This window comes from Mustela putorius, unplaced genomic scaffold (genome assembly GCF_011764305.1).
Source record: "Mustela putorius furo isolate JIRA1106 unplaced genomic scaffold, ASM1176430v1.1 tig00537227_pilon_pilon_pilon, whole genome shotgun sequence".
In the NCBI taxonomy this organism is placed as follows: domain Eukaryota; kingdom Metazoa; phylum Chordata; class Mammalia; order Carnivora; family Mustelidae; genus Mustela; species Mustela putorius.
Window position 1 is genome coordinate 5,167,242 of NW_025422368.1, and position 18,387 is coordinate 5,185,628.

At 36.9% G+C, this 18,387-nt stretch overlaps 1 protein-coding gene across 9 annotated transcripts in view; it reads right to left on the minus strand.

The window, feature by feature from the left end:
- Positions 1–18,387, minus strand: part of LARP4 (La ribonucleoprotein 4) — a 210,619-nt gene that overhangs the window by 56,162 nt on the left and 136,070 nt on the right. For 8 of the 9 annotated variants that reach the window (XM_045073027.1, XM_013050596.2, XM_004781723.3 and 5 more), the window contains 2 exons: positions 1,317–1,464; positions 544–696 (listed from right to left, as the gene is read on the minus strand). In XM_045073027.1, the coding sequence (XP_044928962.1) occupies positions 544–696; positions 1,317–1,464 (301 nt within the window). The remainder of the gene's footprint in view (positions 1–543; positions 697–1,316; positions 1,465–18,387) is intronic. The other variant, XM_004781719.3, reaches the window with a different exon arrangement.

The window sequence follows — 18,387 nt, forward strand, 5'->3', positions numbered from 1 at the left end:
TTAGTTTCTTTTAAATCTCATCCATTTTTAATCCAAGCCAACTACTAACCCATGCTACTTAAATAATTGTGAAAAAAAAATATATTTCACAGGTTGGACTGAAGTAGAACCATATTTTTAATACAGCCATTTTCTCAAAATTAATCCCTGCAACTTCACATTTGTAAATGCACTCCACAATAAGAAAAGTAATGGGAAATTCACAGAACTTGCACTGATCCCAACTAACAGACTAAGAAACTTGGGCTCTCTGAAAAATTATAATTTAGTTCTCTTTTAACTATATTGACTATTTTTTCCTTTTATCTTTAATTTCATACTTTTAATAGGACCTTTAAACATTCTTTTAAAGTCACGTTTCATGTTTGTCATCTGAAAACAGTATTTATAAAAATAACGAAGCATTTCATTAACATAAAGTTCTTTTCAAATAAGAAAATGGATTGATCAATGCCAAAGTTTTATTAGAACAATGATAGAATGTAAAGGGAAAAACACTAGTGTACTATATGCTCTTTTTACCAATAAAAGCATAAAGTTTACCAGAAATGTCATATATTTGGTAACTCAGATCTTCTGGCCCTAAAATCATTCCATCAGTGGATTCTTCAATGCTTATAGTATTTCTGGTGGTTTCACAAGATGAATACATTACTTCATATTCCTTACACATATCATCAGAAAGCTCTGTATTACCTGTATTAAAGAAAATATACTGAAAGTAAATAGGAATTCTTTAAATCATATCTTTAGGAACTCTGGGCACTAAGTCTTCTATAGTAAGATTTTAAGGATTTCTCCCAATTGAGATAATGTCCACATGGCTGTAGTAAGAGTTCTCTTCCTGAGGAAGATTAAGTTCACCATTATGGACAAGCTAAAATGATTATTAACAGTTTAAACTCATATAGCACTATCTATGTACTATCTATGTGCAGCTTCTTGTACAAGAAAATCCTATGCTAAAAGTAATTATTATTCATGTTTTACAGATGAAAGAAACAAGCAGAGATGTTAGGTCATTTACGCAAAGTCAAACAGTGAGTAAACAGCATTGCCAATGATAATATATCAAAACTAATTTATAACTACCATATCATAAGTGAGTTAAATGCTAGACCCAAAGATAAAGCTACTATGTGAAATAGTGACAATTCATTCATACTAAAAGTAAAAACTGTGTACAAACTACACGTTAAACATTTATAAATATATTTAATCAAATAATCAAAAGAGATACCCCCAAGTTCTATAAACCGATTTGGTCATTATTTAACCAAAACATGATTTGTACTGATGAAACATTAAGGACATACCCTCAGGATGAGACCCTGATGTGGCTGCTGTTTCATGCCAAGAGCTTTCAGTTCCATGAGTTACTTGAGTGGCATCACTATTTCCAGGAGGAATTTCTTGCCATACTTTGGCATTAGGATTTAAACCAGTTCCTTTAGATGTTACCTGCTAAATAATCAAATGATCTATTTGTAAACTTTAAAAGTAAATGCATTAAAATTACAAATTTAGATAATAGACTTTGATTTTACTTGAACGTGAAGAAACCCCAATAATATTAAGTAATTTAATAACAAATATTAAATAAAATTATAAAGTTTTGGGCTCATGTTGAAAATAAATCTTTTTCTTAAGGTTTTTTTTTTGTTTTTTGTTTTTTTTTTAGAGAGAGACAGTGAGAGGGAACACAAACAGAGGGAGAGGAAGAAGCCGGCTTCCCACTGAGCAGGAAGCCCGACGTGAGGCTTGATCCCAGGACCCTGGGATCATGACCTGAGCCAAAGGGAGAGCCACCCAGGCACCCTGAAAATAACTTTTTTTAAGGAGATAGACTGAAATGTTCATGTATAAAATTTAGCTACCTATACAATAAAAAGCATATTATCTATAAACAATTAACATAGAAATGCTGCTTTACCCCAATATACTTGCAAATGTCATAAAATGTATTCAAACTATTCAGTGATCTTTGGCATTTTTTTGGTGCATGTGTGTATTTATAGCAAACTGAGTTATCTAGAATGATTTTCCAGAGAATGTAATTTTTATTGCCATTTATCCTGTGACAGAGATCTTTGAGTCTGAATGATTCTATCACTGGAAATTTTTCCCAAATCAAAAACAGCAATCTGGGGTGTCTGACAGACTCAGCTGGTAGATTGAGCACACAGCTCTTGATCTTGGAGTCATGAGTTCGAGCCTCAAGGTGGGTGTATAGATTACTTAAAAATAAAATCTTTTTTTTTTTTAAAGATTTTATTTATTTATTTGACAGAGATCAAAGTAGGCAGAGAAGCAGGCAGAGAGGAGGAAGCAGCCTCCCTGGAGCAGAGAACCCGATGCAGGGCTTGATCCCAGGACCCTGGAATCATGATCTGAGATGAAGGCAGAGGCTTAACCCACTGAACCAACCAGGCACCCCTTAAAAATAAAATCTTAACATCCCCCCACGCCCCGGCAAACAGCAATCTGCCTTTTATTAGATTGTATTTTTCCATTTGTCCTGAAAGTGTATATTCTTTTTTTTTTTTTTAAGATTATTTATTTATTTGACAGAGAGACATCACAAGTAGGCAGAGAAGCAGGCAGAGAGAGGAGGAAGCAGACTCCCTGCTGAGCCGAGAGCCCGATGCGGGACTTGATCCCAGGACCCTTGAGATCATGACCTGAGCCGAAGGCAGAGGCTTAACCCACTGAGCCACCCAGGCGCCCGAAAGTGAATATTCTTTTTTTTTTTTTTTTTTTTAAATATTTTATTTATTTATTTGACAGACAGAGATCACAAGTAGGCAGAGAGGCAGGCAGAGAGAGAAGTGGAAGCAGGCTCCCTGCTGAGCAGAGAGCCCGATGTGGGGCTCGATCCCAGGACCCTGGGATCATGACCTGAGCCGAAAGCAGAGGCTTTAACCCACTGAGCCACCCAGGCGCCCCGAAAGTGAATATTCTTAATGTTCACAAAATAACTGACATTTAAAGTAATCTTCTACATACATCATTTAAATCTACTTCTTTTACCTCATTCAACCAAACAAAAGGACTTGATCCTTCTCAAGTGCATTAATGACCTTTCAGAAAGCTTATACCCTGTTCAGAAAATCACTTTTAACAGTCTTCTCAGCCTTAGGCCTCTCCCCTGGATGACAGGCACCAGAAGGTAAATTCAAAGGGCAAATTCAGCTTTCATGAAAAGTAAGTGAATTTATCATTTAAGTTTGTCAGAAATTTTGTCTACCTAGAGGGAGTTCTTACCACTGGCTCTGGCTCATGGGGTGATTTAAAAAAAAAAAAAAAAAAGCCTTTATGGTATCACCAACACTAAACATGGCAACCAAAGCAGGCCTCTGGGTCGGCAGAACTGCAGAGCTCCCAGACAGAGTTGTTAAGAAGACAGCTTCTGGGAGGCCTGATTGTACTTCTGCAATTAATTATGTCCCATGAAATTCCCCTGTAATCTAGAATCATACCTGAATTAAAAACCCAGCTCTGGGGGTGCCTAGGTGGCTAAGAGGGTTAAAGCCTCTGCCTTTGGCTCAGGTCATGATCTCAGGATACTGGGATCAAGCCCCACATCGGGCTCTCTGCTCAGTGGGGAGCCTGCCTCCCCTGCACCCCGCTCTGCACACCTCTCTGCCTACTTGTGATCTCTCTGTCAGATAAATAAAATCTTAAAAAAAAAAAACAAAAAACAGCTCTGACATTAGTGTTTCATTTCTAAAAAAACAGTTTTTTAAATTTATTTGACAGAGAGAGTAAGAGAGCACAAGCAGAGGGAACAGCAGAGGGAGAGGGAGAAGCAGAAGGAATCCAATGCAGGGCTCCCAGGACCCCAGGATCATAACCTGAACCACTTAGGCGGCCGGCACACTCATTCTTTAACAGAGACTGTGTAACATGGTACACCTCATATTCTCACATATTCGATTTATAAGAGCCAAAAATGGAAGTAACCCAGTCAAACAGACAAGAAATAAAGGAAACAATGACACATACTCACTAAGTATTACACGGCTATTCAAAATGATAAAGATACATTACCATATTTCATAAAATCTAAAGGGGTACTACTATATTAAAGAAAAAATTGCTGTTAATTAACCTATGACATCAAATATTGTTAAGATATATTCCAGTTTCCAGAGAAATTACAATGTGCAACTATGTGCGTTGGTAGGGTTGCTGAAATATGAAAACATAAAAATGGAAAATGCTTTCACAAAACGAAGTGAAAAAAACCATAACCATCACCACAACAAATGTAAGAATGTTAAGCAATTCTATGGGCTAGGAATTAGTACTTATATTACTATCTCCCTTTTCCAGATTATCCTATGTGAGAAATAATATATCCAACTAAAGACAAACAAAGATTAAGTATGAAGTTAGCATTAATCACCAATGATTACAGCTCACAGATTATTACAATTGCAAAGAAGTATGTAAGCATGGATATGGGCTAGAAGGGAACATGATCTGCTACAATACTCAGATCAGAGATATTTTTCTCTAATAAAGCATTCCATTGAAATATTACCTTAAATCCCGAGTCATAAAAAATATAAAAATTTAAAAAACTTTTTTCAAATTAGAGCATAATGTACACTGTTTAGTACATTAACATCAAAGATTACTTTATGTATTTTGTGCCTGTATATATTAACATATATTATTTTAGTTTTATACCAGTCAATATCTATTAAATTTAAATAAATGTATCTTTTCTTAAGATTTTATTTATTTATTTGACAGAGAGAGATCACAAGTAGGCAGAGAGGTGGGCAGAGAGGGGGAAGCAAGCTCCCTGCTGGGCAGAGACGCCAATGCAGGGCTCGAACCCAAAACCCTGGGATCATGACCCTAGCCGGACTTAACCGACTGAGCCACCCAGGTGCTGTTGTTGATTTCCTCTGAACATAATTCATTCTCACATCTCATAACTTTCTTCTGGAATCACATTCCTTCTTCTGCAAGGACATTATTCATTATTTTTTTAAGGATTTTATTTATTTATTTGACAGAGGTCACAAGTAGGCAGAGAGGCAGGCAGAGAGGCAGGCAGAGAGAGAGAGAGAGAGGAGGAAGCACGCTCCCTGCCGAGCAGAGAGCCCCATGCGGGACTCGATCCCAGGACCCTGAGATCATGACCTGAGCCGAAGGTAGCGGCTTAACCCACTGAGCCACCCAGGCGCCCTATTCATTATTTTTTCAGTCAACTCTTAAGTTGTGCCTTCTCTGAAAATGCCTTTATTTTTTACTTTCTGTCTCTGCTGTGTAAAAAATTCAAAGATTCTCTTTTTTTCTCTTGGTATAAAGAATTCTTACAAGGCACACATTCCCTTTCAGCATATTAGAGATATCCCCACTGGGTGACTGGGTGGCTCAGCTGGTTGAGTGACTGTCTTCACCTCAGGTCGTAATCCAGTCTTGGGATGAGTCCCTTATTAGGGTCCCTGCTCAGCAGGGAGTCTGCTTCTCCCTCTGACCTTCCCCTTCTCATGCTTTCTCTCTTCTCAAATAAAATCTTAAAAAAGAAAAAAAAATTGTATTAAAAAAAAAGATATTCCCACTGTCTTGTTTTGTACAGAAGTTGGTGACCAGAAATTTGCCATCATTCTAGCTGTCACTCTTAATCTTTTTCCTTAAATTTTGTCAATGGTGATTTACAGTTTCACAATCACCAGTTTAACTGTGAAATTCTTCTTTATTTATAATCTATTTGGGATTCACTGAGCTCTGAAATCCAACGCATCAATTCTGTAAAATTCTCAGCCGTTAGCTCTTCAAACTCTGCCTCTCCATCAACTAACTGCTCTATTGTTTCCTCCTGGAATGCCAATAAAATATTCATACCTTCTCATGGTATGTTCCACCTCTCTTTGTATCAATCTCCTGTTTTCCATTTCTTTGTCTAAGAAATTATACTCTGAGTAATTTCTTAAGTTCTTTCTTCTAGTTCATCAATTCTCTCTTCATCTGTTTCTAAGATGAATTTAACCTGTCCACTAAATTTCTAAGTTCTTTTTAAATAATTTTCATTTCTTAAAATTCTGTTTGGTTCTATTATCAAATCTATCTGACCAATACTTTCCTTTTTTTTTTTTTTTTTAAAGATTTTATTTATTTGTTTGACAGAGATCACAAGTAGGCAGAGAGGCAGAGAGAGGGGGGGGGAAGCAGGCTCCCTGCTGAGCAGAGAGCCCCATGTGGGGCTCGATCCCAGGAACCTGAGACCATGACCTGTGCTGAAGCAGAGGCTTAACCCACTGAGCCACCCAGGCGCTGCCCTTTCCTTTCTTTTTCTTCTTCTTCTTTTTTTTTTTTTGAGAGGGAGAGAGACAATCTTAAGCAGGCTCCACACCCAGCAAAGGGTCTGATGTGGGGCTGGATCTCACACCCTGAGATCATGACCTGAGCTGAAATCAAGAGTTAGATACTTTTAACCTACTGAGCCACCCAGGCACCCCTGTTTTGTTTCTTGATCATCTTTTCAGTATCTTCTTTCCTTTAAGCATTTTTTTTTTTTAAGATTTTATTTATTTGAGAGAGAGACAAAGTGAGAGCACAAGTAGGCAGAGTGGTCAGCAGAGGGGGAGAGTAAGGTTGCTAGAAAGCCTGAGCCAAAGGCAGACACTTAACAACTGAGCCACCCAAGTACCCCTAAGCATATTAAATATTCTAATTTTATAGTCTGTATTTGATAATTACAGTATCTGTTATGTTTGAGGGTTTGCTTTTGTGATCTGTTGTTTCTGCTAAATCATGCTCATGATGACTTACTGCTGTCCGATTTTATACTGTAAGCCCATTTCCTTGGAACTTTATTTGTGGGAATTCTGAAGACTACGTTTAAAATATGCTCTGGAGATATGGAGATATTTGGAGGATTTGTTTTCCGTCTGCTAGATGACTGCATACTAAAACTACCAATCTAGTATTCCTTTAATTTTCGACATGGTTATTTTGGTAACAACATATATTGTGAATTTTCACTCTACTTTGGCAAAAGGAACATCTGTGGTTAGAATTATTAGGAAAGACTGATGCCTCACCAATCCACTTAAAGCTAAAACTGACAAATTCCCTTTTCTCTGGGAAAGTTTGTTTTCCAACTAGTTTACCTTGTGTCCTCTCTCTAAGCACTGCCAATTAAAACCAAAGCTCTGGTTTTCATAAGAACCAACAAATCCATTTAATCTCTGCATTTATGATCTGTTTATCTCTTAGATGAGTGTTTTTTTTTTAAATTTAGTCTGAAGATTTCATTTGCTTTCTTGACAGCTTAATGCTCTGCTTAAAAAAAAACTTAAAAAAAATTTTTAACCAACATTTTCAATTGTTTTCCAAAACATATAATTCATAATACTTCTTAAAAAAAGAAGTATCAATATAGTCTCAATGAAGCTAAATTTAGAGTAATTCCAACAACTGAAGGACAAGTATAACAACAAACAGCAACAAAAACTAACTTTATTCTGCCACCCAGTAATTATGCAATTACTGGCACCAGTTTCTTCATTTTTAAAGACATAATGCCTAGTCTACCAAAATTCCCTATAGTTTTTATGCACGTTGGGCACCTAACTTTATTTTGGTCATTACTTCCTCTCTCCTTCTTATTATTTGTACATACCTCTATTTTATTAAACACTGTAACAGTTTATCTAAATAGGAGTTCTAAAGCTGGGCAATGGGCTCAAGGAAGGCAGAAACTAGGTCTTCCCAGTCTATTTCAGCTATTAACACAAACCAGTCAGAGAGCAGATCTTCAACTGTCTACTTGAATGAAATAGCAGAGGTATGTGTACAAAAAAAAGAATTTTTAGCACTTTACTTTTCAGAGGTGCTACAAGATGAGAGCTGATAAAATCTCTCTTTTTTTTAATGTGGACTGAGTTTAAAATGAAAGTCTAATGTTGAAGTGCTTCTTGGCTTTTGGTTTCAGAGCTGCTAAAGGCTTTTATAAAAATATCAAAACCAATAACAAAACGTCAAATCATGCAGGGGAGCAAAAGCATCTCCGCAAGTATTGCCATTTGAATAATCACAGCAACATCTTAGTTTAGAGATATAAGTTCACAATACCACATCATAACATAATTAATTAGCTCAGGGAGGAAACCAACTCGTTTTCTTATAGCACCAAGCAGCCACCCTCCCATCCCAGGCACTAAAGCATTATTTAAAAAATTTGTGAAGTTGCAATTTTAGAAAGCAACTCATCTTTACATTTGCCACTCTATAGATCATGTGAACAATGCCTGCTGTATAAAAAATATCTTACCAAGGATTTTTATCAGTCAGTATTTACTGACTATTTACCTTGACTATTTACTCAAGGTAAATTAACAGAAAAGTAATTTATTAAAGGATAGTATCACTGCTATGTCACTATGTCAATGAAAGGGCTGAAAATGGGTGCAAAGATAACATCACCCAGAATAATGCTGAAGTGATTTACGAGCAAATCATTATCCCTGCCACCATCAAGAGCTGTATTGCAAAATTCAAATCCATTACCACTGCCAGGACCAAAATCACTTCATTACGAACTTAACCTTGAAACCTCCACTTAAAGCTGACCACCTCTGTCACTCCCTCCTGCAAAATTGAAAGTTAAGAATACAACCCTCAGAGACGCCTGGGTGGCTCAGTTGGTCAAGCTGCTGCCTTTGGCTCGGGTCATGATCCCAGCGTCCTGGGATAGAGTCCTGCATTGAGGCTCCTTGATCCTCGCTTCTCTCTCTGCCTCTGCCCACTGCTCTGCCCGCTTGTGCATTCGCAAGCATGTGCGCACTCTCTCTCTCTCTCTGACAAATAAATAAATAAATAAATAAAATCTTAAAAAATAATAATAATTAAAAAAAAGAATACAACCCTCATTTCCTTACATTGTATAATTTCAAGCAAAAGTGATCTGCAGGTGTGTCTGACTAATGGCTCTTTTTTTTTTTTTTAAGATTTTATTTATTTATTTGACAGACAGAGATCACAAGTAGGCAGAGAGGCAGGCAGAGAGAGAGGAGGAAGGAGGCTCCCTGCTGAACAAAGAGCCTGATGCAGGACTTGACCCCAGGACCCTGAGATCATGACCTGAGCCGAAGGCAGAGGCTTTAACCCAACTGAGCCACCCAGGCACCCCTGACTAGTGTCTCTTAATGTTATTTAAGATGCATCCATCTAGAAACAAAAGCATTGGCTAGTACATATACAGGAGAGGCCTGACTCACAATATGGGTATTTCTGCAAATATAGAAAACTACTCAAAAATTGGGGGAATCAAATATGACAAATATTCACTATAAGAGATTAAGATTAATACTGAAGATACACAATTATGCCATATACACTTAATTTACAAATAATTACCCAAATATTGTGGGATTACGATGAAAATTTGCTTTTACTGATGGGATGCACTACTTTTAAAAATTGTTTTAGTTTTTAATTTTATTATTTTTTAAAGATTTTATTTATTTGGGAAAAGAGAGAGAACTCATGTGCAAGTGAAGTACGCATGCGTGGAGGCAGGTGGAGAATCTTGAGAACAATCCATGCTGAGTGCAAGCCCAACACAGGGCTCAAACTCATGACCCTGAGATCATGACATGAGCTAAAACCAAGAGCCAGATGCTTAATCAACTGAGCCACCCAGGACCCTGAATTTATTATTTTCATTCCAATATAGTTAACATACAATGTTGTATTAGATTCAGGTATACAATATAGTAATTCAATAATTCTATATATTTTCATTGCTCATCATGCTAAGTATCCCCATCACCTACCTATTTCACCCAACCTCCCCAACCCCTACCTTTGGTAAATTACCAGTTTGCTCTCTATATTTAGATTAAATGATGAGAACAGAATTTGTGACCATGAACTTTCAATGTTTCATTATGACCTCTTTATAATCAGAAGTGTTTAAAAATATTCAAACTCATCATTCCTAGGTTAAGAGCAGAAATTGACAAAATCAAAGGAAACAAAAATACAGACTGTCTTACAAATGATTTTAGGTGTTACTATATTTTCTATCAGAGATCAGTTACCCCTTTGGAGATCACACATAATTACTCAAAGCTCAACCTCTATTAAGCTTCCCAATTCAGTCAAATTATTATAATCTCCATCTAGCTAAAGATATAAAGAGTGATGTCCCTATGTGTTTAATACAATTCAAAGAAATTTGCTCCAAAGCAATCAGGTTAGATTTCAAACAGAGTAGAGAATATAAAAACCAAATGCATTTCAGTATAGATGGTGACGGAAAGAGCCCACCTCACTTCAGGGGCAAAAAGAGACTGCAATCATGGGCCAGAGTCAGGAGTGATGGGACTGTTGCTCAGACAGTGCCAAGAAATTTCTCGTAAGATCAAGTGTTATGCCACCACACTGCAATTAATTTTTGATATTAAGAAAGAAAGCTTGTCCTTCTTTTACTGAAATCTAAGTGCCTGGCAAGGCTGTGTTGGCACAATGGCTGTTATGTGCTTTCTACCCACCTCCTGGAATGCCTGAGCTTCCCACCTCAGAAGGCACCAATGGTTTGCCCATGCAAAGTCCATACCCTAAGCATGTGAGGATAGGAAAAAAAAATAAATAAACTCAGTAACTAAAGGACCAGAGCCCATTTCTGCAAACTTGTTGGGTAACCCAGAAGTCAGACAAGAGCCCTCAAATCACCACTGCCTCTACCACTGAAGTAACAAGATAAAAAATTAGAGATAGCTTGATGCCTTCCTGTGCTGTCTGAAGTCAAGATACAGGACTTTGGCACACAGTACTCAAGTATTGCTAATGGGTGTTCACCCTTTGACTAAGACAAGGGGATGCATTATTTCATTAAGTATCTAATAATAAATCAAGGTAATTAATTAGATGCCTTTCAGCAGCATACTATCCATAAATCTGTGTCCCTTCCTAAAGGTACCAAGAATAATCAAAGTGTAAAGTCTATGGCATATAGACAAGCAGGACTCCTGGGAATATATTTCCACAAAACTAGTTAAAAGTATACACTCTAAAAGCCATTAATGTACACAAGAACACACATATATAAGGATGTATATTGCAGCACTGATTCCATAAGTGAAAGGCTACAAACAAATATAAACTTCTATCTAAACAGTTAAATAAAATGTAGTATACTTTGTAACAGGAATACTATAAAAGTTAAGGAAAAAAAAAGATAGGTCTATATATACTAACAGTGGGGAAAAAATCAAGTTGCAAAACAAGCACTTTGTTTCATCATTTATGTTAACAAACATAAAATCACTGTATAGATAGATACATAAGTATGTAAAAACAGAAAAGGTCTGAAAGGTTACAACACCAACCTTATCAACAACAGAGCTATAAATTACTAAGATACTTACCAAAGAGGGAAAATGTACAAAGAAGAAGCAGGAATAGTTAACTACAAAACATCATTTTACCTATTGAACTACTTAACGTCATTTTGACAAGTATAAAAAGAAACTATCAGTTCATTGTCGTAATTCATATAATTTTTCCAAGAGTTAGCAACGTTTATCAATAGCCTTAAAAAGACGCATTCTTTTAAACACAGAATTAACCAGGAGTGCCTAGGTGGCTCAGTGAGTTAAGTATCTGCCCTTGGTTCAGGGTGGGATCCCTGCTCAGGGGGGAGTCTCCCTCTGCCCCTACCCCAACTTGTGTGTTGTGCATACTCTCTCTCAAATAAATAAATAAATAAAATCTTTAAAAAATAATTAATGAAAAATGGAATCACCATATGATCCAGTAATTCCACTACTAAATATCTATCCAAAGAAAAAGAAAACACTAATCTGAAAGATGTACTCCTATGTTTACTGCAGCATTACTTGCAATAGCCAAGATATGCAAGCAACCCAAGTGTCCATCCATAAATTAATGCTTAAAGAAGATGTGCCATATACACAATGGAGTATTACTCAGCCATAAAAAAGTATAAAACCTTACTATCTGTGACAACATGGAGAGACCTAGGGAATATAATGCTAACTGAAATAAGCCAAGCAAACAAAGATGAATACCATAAAATTTCACTTATATGTGAAATTTAAGAAACAAAACAGACAAAAGAAACAAATTCTTAAATACAGAGAACAAACTAGTAGTTGCAGGAGGGAAGGTAGGTGGGAGGACAGGTGAAATGAAGGGGACTAAGAGTACATTTAATGTGATGAGCACGAAGTAATGTTAGAATTGCTGAATTATACCGTACACCTGAAACTAACAGATCACTGTATGTTAATAACACTTCAATTAAAAAATACTGTAAAAAAATAAATATTCTTTGATCTAGAAATGTACTTGCGAGAGCTACTCAAAAGAAAGATATGCAAAACTATGTAAGTACAAGGATATTCACCACGCTGATTTTGTAAGTGAAAAACTAGAAACATCTAACTGCTATGGTTTAAATGTTTGTGTACCACCCTCCCCCCAAATTCAAATGTTGAAATCCTAAAGCCAATGTGATGGATTTGGAAGGTGGGGCTTTGCAGAAATATTAAGTCCGAAGACTGAAGCCCTCATGAATGGATTAGTGTTCCTCTAAAAGAGATCCCAGTCCCTAGCCCTTTCCACCATTGAAGACATTGGCAAAAAGGCACTATGAACCAGAAAGCCCTACCAACTACCAAATCTGCTGGCTCCATAATCCTGGACTTCCCAGAATTAAATTTCTGAGTTTATAAACTACCCGGTCCATGATACTGTCTGAGTAGCCTGAGTGGACTAAGACACCAACCACAGAGGATTTTTCAGCAACTATAAGTCCAGCCATATAAAGACTATCCCAGAGCCTTAAAAGACTGTATATAAAACTGGTGAAATCTAAGTAAGTTATGTGGATTGTACCAACATCAATCTGTTAGTCTTTTATATCGTACTACAGTTATGGCAAGGTGTTACTTCTGTGAGAAACTGGGCAAAAAAGTACATGACACCACCCTGTGTAGTTTTGTTTTGCTTTGTTTTGTTTTTGGCAATTTGTGAATCTGTAATATTTCAAAATAAAATCTGTACAAATGGGGGAAAATACTGTAGAAAGCATTGAAAGTATTCAAGGAAATCTGGGGGAAAAAGCAAGTTGCTACCTTATTACAGAAATTTTGAATTTTGTGAAATAATGCACAAGCACAGAAAAGACTGGAGAGACTATAAAAAATCAGTGTTATGACTGGTTATCTCAGAGCAGTAGCATCTTTATACTTTTATTTTCATACAATTAACATCAATTGCATTTACAAACATTTAAGATCCAAATTAAAAGACCTATCAACTGGGAAAATCATTCCAGGCAAGTGACACAAAAGACTACCATCTTCAAAGAGGGTTAAGCACAAACAAGCAAAAAGTCAATTCGCAGTTAATAAACATGGAGAAACGTTCGATCACACTAGTCACTAAAGAAATGCAAAATAAATTATTTCATTTTAACCAAATGGTAAATTTTTACAAATTAGAATGCTGGATGCCGACAAAGATGCAGTAAACTGGACAACAGTAAAAACTGTCCTAACACTTTTGGAAAGCAATCTGTCAATACTGATGTTGATATGAGTTACTTTTCAAATGTTCACTCTTTGATCTACTGCAGTAAACTTTAACCTAAAAGCTTTATACAAGAGTGTCCTATATTGAATTGCTCCACATAAAGAAAAACTGGAAACCGAAACGCCCAACAAAAAAAATTGTTTTTCTTTGACAAACAGTGTTTATTTATTATTTTTTTTTAAAAGATTTTATTTATTTATTTGACAGACAGAGATCACAAGTAGGCAGAGAGGCAGGCAGAGAGAAAGAGAGGAGGAAGCAGGCTCCCCGCTGAGCAGAGAGCCCGATGCGGGACTCGATCCCAGGACCCTAAGATCATGACCTGAGCCGAAGGCAGCGGCCCAACCCACTGAGCCACCCAGGCGCGCCCGACAAATAGTCTTTAAAATGACACATTAGGGGCGCCTGGGTGGCTCAGTGGGTTGGGCCGCTGCCTTCGGCTCAGGTCATGATCTCAGGGTGCTGGGATCGAGTCCCGCATCGGGCTCTCTGCTCAGCAGGGAGCCTGCTTCCCTCTCTCTCTCTCCGCCTGCCTCTCTGTCTACTTGTGATTTCTCTCTGTCAAATAAATAAATAAAATCTTAAAAAAAAAAAAATGACACATTAATGAATCTGACAAGACAGTTTAACTACAACAAAGGCTTATTTTTCTCATTTAAATTCTCAATTACCATGTTCGATTCATTCTGTTTAGGATTTAATAATGAATTCCATCAAAATCCTTATCTCTTCCACAAGAGATAAGGCTACAGTTACATAAAACATCTGTTAAAAGATGTAAACTGTCCAAGTGCACTCTGAAACTCTCTGCCAAAACCACCACAAAAATATCCAAATTGTCAGTCCACAAAACTGAGAGATCAATCACCACCTCTACCTAAGCAATATATGTCATCACCAAATAAGCCAAAAGCAGTCTTTATTATTGGTCCATTTTATGCCAGTTCCTACGTGGGGAGTGATATAAATGAAAGGAAAAAAGAAAGACATCATATTCTTGGCAAAATGATACCCTCCGGTCATTAAAAACAGCAGTTTTAAGGTAACAGAAACAGAGTCAGGAAAAAGTCATCATGAATATGGTGAACTATCTCTTCAGTCATATCCAACCACTTGTTTTACTTACCTATTTACGATCAGAAATAGAAATCCCAAGCCACTTAACCCTACAAATGCTGAAAAACAAAGTGTATAGACTGAATAAAGTTATTTGCCTCATGGCAATTAAAGTTATTTGTCTCATGGCAAATCAATCATCCAGGTTTAATTTTTCCATCTCCAATATTGAGAGGACCACCAAATTACAAGTAATTATTATTAAAAAAAAAAAAAAAGACACAAAACACCTGTCATTTCATCTAGGATAAAACTTTAAGGTTCTAACAGACCATGCTTACGGGAATTTCATGGACAACAAAAATGAAAATTAAACTGGGAAATTTTCACCATTCTGACAGAGAAGAGTAACGGCTAACATTTATGGAACACTTAATTCACCTTCATAACAACTTCAGTTAAATACGACCATCATCCACATTCTGCAGATAAGAAAAATGTTACTTTAGGGGAGCCTGGCTGGCACGGTTGGTGGAATATGTGCTGATCTTGGGATTGTTGAGTTCCAGCCACAATGGGTGTAGAGATTACCTAAAATCTTAAGCCCCAGCCCCAAAAGTTACTTACCCCAAGGTCATGTGCCCAATGTTGCAAAGCTAATAAGGCAGAGGCAGGATTTGAATCTAGGCAGAAGGAACAGTCTGCCGATACATTTTTACAGTGGTTTTTAACCACTACACTACAGTTACCTTAGAAAAAAAGTTTTAAGACAACTAGTTATTTTAAAAAATATAAAAGACAACCAGTTACATGCCATTTAAGGAATACTATAAATCTCCTCACCAAGCCAAATGGTCCCTGGCGCAGTTCTGTCCAGAGTGACTCATAATCCAGAAAAAAAATGGATATGCCACCAGATAACTAGGGTCCTCAGAGCAGAAGTCAATTCAGCTCTGCACTGATTTCTATCTCAGGGCCAAAGTAGTTTTCTATCCTAGGGCCATAGTTAATTAAATAAAAAAGATAATATTCATGGCAGTTTAGCAATAAAATTACCCTCTATCACAAGCACTTATCTTCAGCTGAATTATTTTGTCAGCAAGCTCCACAACGGCAATGACCTTATGTATGGTTTACTGCTCCCTAGCACCTTGAACAGTGACTGGCACAAAGGAGGCCAACAAGTAACATTTGTTAAATGAATCAAGGAATGAACAAATGCTATATGAGTGTTTCTTAGGCTTTACTGTGCTTAAGAATCATCTAGGGAGGGGCACCTGGGTGGCTCAGTGGGTTAAGGCCTCTGCCTTTTGCTCAGATCATGATCCCAGGGTCCTAGGATCCAACCCCGCATCAGACTCTCTGCTCAGCGGGGAGCCTGCTTCCTCCTCTTTCTCTGCCTGCCTCTCTGCCTACTTGTGATCTCTGTCTGTCAAATAAATAAATAAAATCTTGAAGAAAAAAAAAAAAAAGAATCATCTAGGGATCTTGCTAAAATGCAGATTCTGATTCAGCAGTTCAGGGCTTAGACTAAGAAACCCTTGGGTAACTAAGTTAGCTGCTGGTCTATGGCTCACACTTTTCAGTAGCAAGGTAATTGGACCCCCCCCCCCCAGGTCATTTCCCCTAATCTCTTCAAGGAGTCAAGAATCAGGATTCACTTACTCTCCAAGGAAGAAAACCTGAAGTTTATTCATCAATAAAGCTATTACTACCGATCCTTATCAGAAGGAAAGACTTATCTCCCCAAATTTTCACTATACCTCAGTCAGATGGCATCTGTTAACTGTTCAAAAACAAAACAGGCTTCCATAGACTAGTGGTTTAGCTTTTTTTTGGCGGGGGCGGCATCAAAGATTACTCTGAAAATATAATCAGAACTACAGAGTTCTCCCCAAAAAGTTTTATAGGAGATTCATGAACCCCTTATTAAGAAAGACCAAGATCTCCACTTGTATTTACCATTTAAGTAATTTAAATAGTCCTCAACATACTGAGTCATTTTACTCCAAACTGTTATCTAATAAAGCCAACAGCTAACCATACAAATCAAAAATTTTTTTAAAATTCCAATATTAAATATGATCAACATTAAATACAATCAATATTAAATAAAAAAATAATCCTTTTCAGAAATCTGTATAGTCAAGTCAGCAAACCGTTCTTTTCTTTCTTTCTTTCTTTTTTTTTTTTTTTAAAGATTTTATTCATTTATTTGACAGACAGAAATCACAAGTAGGCAGAGAGGCAGGCAGAGAGAGAGAGGAGGAAGCAGGCTCCCCGCTGACCAGAACCCTGGGATCATGACCTGAGCCGAAGGCAGAGGCTTTAACCCACTGAGCCACCCAGGCGCCCCAAACTGTTATTTTCAAATAAAAATGACCAGAAAACTAAGATGAGACTTATCTTTCCCCAGTGTATATGAAAGCTGCAGCTCACATGTAGTGTTTACTATGCACCAGATACTATTTGAAGTACTTTACGTTAACTGTCAATCTTAACAACCTTATGTGACCTATTAATATTATCCTCAAGTTATTAGTATTATCCTCAATTTACACATAAGAAAATTGAGAAAGAGGCGAAACAACTTGCTCGAGGTCATACAAACAGAAAGAGGCTGAGCCTGAACAGTAGCCTTGTACTTGTTTTTAACCACTCTTTTGTGCAACCCTGTATATAAATGTATCTTATAATTATTACTCTATCACTGCCCCCATTTTTTTCCTTCACCTAACTCAAAAGGCTAGAATAATCCCACATATCTTTTACCTTGCTTAACTGCAAACTTCTGTAAATCCTACAAATTTAATTTCTCATAGCTAATTCAACAACAAATATTTTAGTACCAACTTATGTGCACTGGTAGTGATATGAGGAAAAGTACTGCCAATAAGCATACAGTCTCTTCTGAAGAATTAAAAATAATTATACAAATCAGGAAATTTTTGAACATGAAACAGGATGGGACAACTATTCCAAAAAATAGGTGTACACTGTAACTATCTAGGACAGAATGGGAGGAATGATCACACTAACCTATTTTGTAGTTTGCAGTATCTAGTGCCATGAAGACTGGCCACCTATGTACAACACAAACCCTGGATTACTCCTAAATTTCTGTTTTGACACAGAAGAGCTTTTCTCTTCCCTCAGTAATATATAAACCAAACAAAACTTAACTTTTCATCCTTGGAGTCTGGCTTTCAGTCTACAGTTCATACTCTACCCCTACTAATATTCATCTAAAGTATTCCTCTAGAAGAGAACGAAAGGAAACAAGAGAAGGAAGGAAGCGAAGGAAGGACGAAAGATCCAATGAACTCTTCTGTCTTTGGTTTAGAGTCAGTCATTTATAAATACAGAGATATTTTCTGAACCAAAGTTTGGCTCAAATGTTTGGGTCTATTACAAGAAACAGATGAGAAGACACATGAGTACCTGATACTTAAGTTTCTTTTTCTTACATATACCTATACCTGCATATTAGAAAAAATTTTCTTTACAAAAGAGGAAATATAAATCATCTACTTGCATCTCGTCATTTGGCATTCCTTTAAATCTTGTATACAAATGTCTGTATTTGAACACACTGCAATCTTCATTCCTTTTTTTTTTTTAAATATTTTATTTATTTTTTTGACAGACAGAGATCACAAGTAGGCAGAGAGGCAGGCAGAGAGAGAGGAGAAAGCAGGCTCCCCGCTGAGCAGAGAACCCCACATGGGGCTCGATCCCAGGACCCTG